A 5,281-nucleotide genomic window follows, 5' to 3' on the forward strand; every position below is an offset into this window, starting at 1 on the left:
AAATTGAAAGTTTGCAAGCTTTCAAACAAAGATCCATGAGACTTAAGATAACAGAGTTGCAGAGATCGATTAACCCCTATAATTTGCAATATTATCCACAGCATGTTCTATACTATATACTGTACACGACCAATCAGGAGACATCTGTATTCAGGGATATTTAAGGATCCTTTGAATAGGAAATGCAAAATCTTTAAAAATAGACAATATTTACAAACTTTATGTTTTATGTTTAAAATTGAAGTATTTCTTTAAAAGTTGTAAAACTTGACCCCCCTCAATGCAACAACCGTCCTTGAGATGTCAGTCAAAAACATTACATGGAACCGTAGCTTGGCGTGCCGGGACACTATAGGCCTCCTCAGCCTATCCAGGTGGAGTGTATGAGCAGTCTGTGTAGTCTGTGTTCTTAAATGACAAAGCTAAAAACAAACGCTCTATATGTATTAAAAGTACAATTATAAGGCTTCATAAAAGCATTTGCCCTTGGTTGATTTTTTTCATGTTTTCAATTTGGTGGACAATGTAGAATTTCAAGTAAATATAAATGTTTAATCAGTAAAGATTTCATGACTTGGCCTCTATGAACTTTATAAATAAATTATACGGAACTTTCCAGATTTTAGGGTGATCAAATTTAAAAAGAGATCTTAGTTTTGTTTTCGGGTAAGACTAACTTTAATAACTTTAAAAAAAAATAGACACATAATATTGAATAATATTTTCTTTCATGTTGGGGGAAGGAGGGAGGGTGGGGTGTACTTAAAAGCCCCTTTTTAATTTCTAGAGACCTCTGACTCTCGTTCACGATATATAGCATGAAATCCCATCTTTGTTCCTAAGTTGTCGTCCATTCCTCTGGTTCAATGGACCAGCTTGTCTGCCTCCTTGTTTCAGTAGCAAAATATCCTTGACAGATGCCAGGCGGGGATATGCAGAACAGGTATGCCAACAATGACAACTATTCCATTCTTGAACCAACACTCAAGTCAACCCAATTCTAACGGGCCATTCGCCCATGGAACCTCAAAGATCAATGGACCCAGTTCTCTTGAACTGGGAGGTGCCGAGGACCATAATTCTAAGCCTGGCGGATATAGCATCACGTGTATACTGTTTACAGGTCTAATTGCTGTTATTGCAGTTTTTGTTCTCATTGCTTGCCTTGTGAACTCTGTTCATAGGGTAAATGAAGGAAATGTTGGAGTATATTTTAGAAGTGGAGCACTTTTAGACTCTCTTGCTGGGCCGGGGCTTCACACTGCATTACCATTCATTACAACTATGATGGAAGTAGTAGTTCGACCGGAAACCACCTACCTGGATCCGTTAACGTGTACAACATCCGACGGAGTGACGAATATATTTCGAAATGTTCAAGTAATTTGTTCAGTTGATCAAAGCAAGCTCAGATACTTGATAACAAACTATGGGAATGATATGAAGAAAGTTCTTGTTTACGATCGGGTGGCTGAAGCTGTTCAAGCGTTCTGTGCCAACAGCTCTATTGATGAAGTTTACAATAGTAAATTTCTTGAAATCGAGGGCTTTGTAAAAGAAATGGTTACAGAAAAAATCAAAGTACTTGCAGACGAAGCCATTACTGTTCTAAATCTTTTTATCCCAAAGCCTGACATTCCACCTATGATAGCTCAAAACTATCGAGAAGTGAAGATTGAGTGGACAAAAAAGCTTGTGGCCGAAGAGAAGAAAAAGATCGAGAAGATTAAAAAGGAAACTGAAATTCAAACAGCCCTCCTTGAAGCAGAGAAGGCCAAACAAGTGAGTGAAATCTTAACGATGCAAGAAATAAAAAGAGCTGAAGGGTTGGATAAAATAGCTGATATTGATAATGAAAGAAGAAGGAAAATAGGTCAGACAGATTCTGATATTTCAACATTTACAGCTTTAAGTGATGCAGCTGTTAATAAGGAGCTTCTCACGGATCAGTTCATTAAACTTCAGTTGACAAAGGCTTTGATGAATAACACCAAGATGTATTTTAGCGGACAAGATTCTGCAGTTGGTGGTCTCATTAACACAGTTTTGGGGGGAGTTTTCTCTGGAAATTAAATCGGACATATTTGATTTATTTTGTATGTTTTTTTTTCTGGAGAACATTACTTGATTGGTATATTATTGGACAAGATAAAGCTTGATTTGTCCAAAAATCTGAGCTGGAAACTCTTTCATTGTGGATATCGAGATCAATGCTTTTAATCTGCAGATTAATTTAATCTTTAGTCAATATCCCGCATAGTGTTGTAACGTGGATGATTAACTAAAATGAAAAAATGAAGAGATCAAGCATTGATCCTCAAATTATAAGTACCCATAGTGAATATCAATATCAAGTGATCTGTGGCCGAATTTAAAGAATTTGAGCGGCGGTTTAAATTTAAGCCGCGGTTTAAATATGGTTGGTTCCACTTAAAATTGTATCAAATGTTTCAAGATTTAAGCCGGCGCTAAATTTAAACCGGGGTTTGGCGGATTTAAACCGTGGCTCAAATTCTTTAAATTCCATCTCAGGATTATCCAACACAGAAGTTTCCAGCTCTGTTATGTTAATCAGTTCCAGGATCTGATTTAGTTCAATTATGTTTTAATTTTATATTTACATAGATACATTTTATTGGCAATTTTACTGATTTAAAACAATCAATAATCTCTATTCCAGTATTAGACTGAAATTAAATCTGTTACATTTTCATATTTTATACTCCATTTTGTCTTAATGGCAAATTTATGTGTTTGTCTCCCTTTTACTTAATCTAAACCAGACTATTTCTCAAAATGTGTTTAACCTACATAGTATCTTTGTAATCTTTATTCTGTAAAAGTATATTTAATCATTAGTGTGTAAGATTATATAATGTTAATGTTTAAGGGTGAAGAACTAGACTAGTAACAGGTTGACTATATCTATGTGCATTAAGCAAAGTAACAATAAAGTTTGTCATAATCCGAGAGTTAATTAGTAAATAGCCCATGATAAAAAAAACCTATAAGAGGACCAGCACACTCAGTCTTACATGATACAAGGGATATTAAAGCCTACATAAGTTTTTAACAATGCTCCCGTTTTAAAGCTCTAAAGAGTTACTACTATTTTTTAAATAAAGGTTCCTCAATGATAAAAAGATGAAAAATCCGGAAAAATCGTTAATCTCCTGTTCAACGAAATAACCAACCTTAAATTCCCTACTTTTTTATTTCCAGGGAGGATAATTACTTATCCTCCCTATTTACAGGGAGGATAATTACTTATCCTCCCTCTTTACAGGGAGGATAAGTAATTATCCTCCCTGTGATCCATACAGATTTATCAAATAAATAGTTCTCTGATTTAATTTTATTTTTACATTTATCGCTCTCTCAATCAATTTTGAATAAAATAGTAAACTACACCTAGTTTAATATTTGATCTAGGAAAGATCAAAACATGTACATACAGCTTTACTGAGCTGTCATCAAATATATTATATTACATCATTCTTTTCGGGTTTACATAATTACATTGTAAAGTTGTTCCCATGAAAATGTTCGATAATTACTATTTTGTCTGCATTTTGAATCACATAGGGCTTTCTACTCTGAGGAGATGAAGCTAAGGAACACTTTTCAATATTCTCTATTCTGACTTCGCTAACCTCTGTTTTTTCTACTTGATTAGAAGGTCCTTGAAGTTTATCAGCCATGGATTTTACAGAAGCTTTGCTTGATGATACATATTCTTGAGGCATGCTCGGATTAGACCACCCATAAAAATCCATAAGCTGTTGAACGGATGCTCCGCTGTCAGCTGCTGCTGTGGCGGACGAGCGACGTAGAGAATGAAATGTAAAAGATACTGGATTATCTAGACCAAGAACTGTTGTCATTTCACATGGCACTTTACTTACAAGATTTTTCCCCATAGGCTGGTCAGCATATGCAGCAGGAGTACCCTTAAAAAATACTCGACCCGTGAAATGACCAAGGCTACTTTTAATCACGTTCAGATAATCATCAATAACAGCTGCAAAATTTACTGGCCCATCGTTAGGAACTAGGAACTTGGTTTCCTTCTTGTCTGAGCGCTGTTTCATCCAGTATGATCTATGAAGTTCATCCAGGTTTTCTGGCACTAAAAAAGAGATTATTGACACAAGGAGCTCACCAATTTGATTTATATCAATTTTAAGACAATTCTTTTTCAATTTAGTTCTTACCTTTTTTCTATAATCCGGCTTTAAAAGCTCAAGAGCAGATTTGAGAAAAATGATGGATGACATGTTAATGGTACGGAAGCTCTTTCTTGAATGAGAAGTTTCTGAATTTCTATACGAATTTTGTGAAGTTTTCACAAAAATGTTGCGAAGTTTTCACAAAAATATTGAGAAATTTAGAAACCCAATTACTATTTTTAGAAATCATTAAATTTGCTTATTAAATATTCTTCCATATGCATTAGTAAGAAATAAGAGAATTAAAATCATAATTGATAGTTTTATTGATTTCATTATTATTTTATCCCCCACGGTTGGTTATTTCGTTGAACAGGAGATTAAACGATAAATTACTACTTAACCGGGAGTTTTCATGAGGATAATTAAATTGAGGGGAAAACCACTTAGCCTTGGGCCTCCTCGACCTTTTTGGGGTTCTAAACCACCCTCGCTACGCTCGTGAGGTTTAGAACCCCAAAAAGGTCTTGGAGGCCCTCGGCTAAGTGGTTTTCCCCTCAATTTAATTATCCTCCCTTAATCTCCCGGTTAAGTAGTAATTAATAGTTATTATTCAATTTTGATGGAATTTATCACAGAGTGATAGAGTAATTATACAACTAGCAACTTTTTCACCTTGCCACTAAAATTTTAAATTTCATACCTCATTTGTCTCATTGTAGGGTGAAAAAGTTACTTAATCACCCTACAACAGGGTGATTAAGTAACTTTATCGACTAAAGTAACTATAAACTCAATTAAGGTTTAGTGATACAGGGTTACCCACAAAGGTTGAGACTTCAGAGACGATTGAACGGAATTATTTTAGTCCGTTTTCAGGCATTCAGGATTCCTTGTAGGCCAGAACTGGCTTATTTCTGTGCTTATTCATATAGTGAACCATCAAATTACTCGATTAAATGCAGAAACTAAAAATCAAGCTTCAAATCTTCATATTTTAGAGTTTTGGGTCGTCTTTACAGTCTCATCCTTTGTGGGTAAACCTGTATATCTTGTATACTTTAAACTGGTTGGATTTCCAAGGAAACATTTAAACCCACTAAATTTCTAAT

General features: G+C 34.9%; 1 protein-coding gene across 1 annotated transcript; it reads left to right on the forward strand.

Moving 5' to 3' along the window:
• The first annotated feature begins 954 nt into the window (after positions 1-954).
• On the forward strand, positions 955-2,073 carry LOC111700670 (erlin-2-B). Its single transcript, XM_023471663.1, has one exon. It carries the CDS (start codon positions 955-957, stop codon positions 2,071-2,073), a length of 1,119 nt encoding a protein of 372 aa, XP_023327431.1.
• The last annotated feature ends 3,208 nt before the right edge of the window (positions 2,074-5,281 follow it).

Source organism: Eurytemora carolleeae, unplaced genomic scaffold (assembly GCF_000591075.1).
Source record: "Eurytemora carolleeae unplaced genomic scaffold, Eaff_2.0 scaffold333, whole genome shotgun sequence".
Classification (NCBI taxonomy): Eukaryota; Metazoa; Arthropoda; class Copepoda; order Calanoida; family Temoridae; genus Eurytemora; species Eurytemora carolleeae.

Excerpts from the sequence above, each read along its gene's own strand:
- LOC111700670 (XM_023471663.1), top strand. The coding sequence starts at position 955 with ATGACAACTATTCCATTCTTGAACCAACACTCAAGTCAACCCAATTCT.